The sequence below is a fragment of the Penaeus monodon genome, chromosome 32 (genome assembly GCF_015228065.2).
Source record: "Penaeus monodon isolate SGIC_2016 chromosome 32, NSTDA_Pmon_1, whole genome shotgun sequence".
Lineage (NCBI taxonomy): Eukaryota > Metazoa > Arthropoda > Malacostraca > Decapoda > Penaeidae > Penaeus > Penaeus monodon.
The window spans coordinates 8,147,320-8,147,588 of record NC_051417.1 but is presented as its reverse complement, the minus strand read 5'-3'; the positions used below and the strand labels follow the sequence as shown (position 1 = coordinate 8,147,588).

General features: G+C 46.1%; 1 protein-coding gene across 2 annotated transcripts in view; it reads right to left on the bottom strand.

Moving 5' to 3' along the window:
* The window catches only part of LOC119593473 (UV radiation resistance-associated gene protein-like), a 14,158-nt gene that overhangs the window by 4,548 nt on the left and 9,341 nt on the right, over window positions 1–269 (bottom strand). For both annotated transcript variants that reach the window (XM_037942405.1, XM_037942406.1), the window contains exon 9: window positions 93–265. In XM_037942405.1, the coding sequence (XP_037798333.1) occupies window positions 93–265 (173 nt within the window). The remainder of the gene's footprint in view (window positions 1–92; window positions 266–269) is intronic.

Sequence of the window (269 nt, the reverse complement as noted above, 5' to 3'; positions counted from 1 at the left end):
ATTGGCAATGAGTTAAGGACTGACAGGTATAATCAACACTAATATATGATCCCTTATTCACTAAAACAAGACAAACAAAAAGTATAACTTACTTGAGTAATTGGGTAAATCAAGGGTAACTGTGACACAAGCATTCTGCGCCACTCCCCAAGGCAGGTGCAGGCCTCTCTAAGGCTCTCCCAGTCACCGCTGGTTACATCCTGTAGGCCTCTGACATGGACCAATTGCCTGTGAAGGCCCTGGTATCCCCCTAATAACTCCAGGCCTGG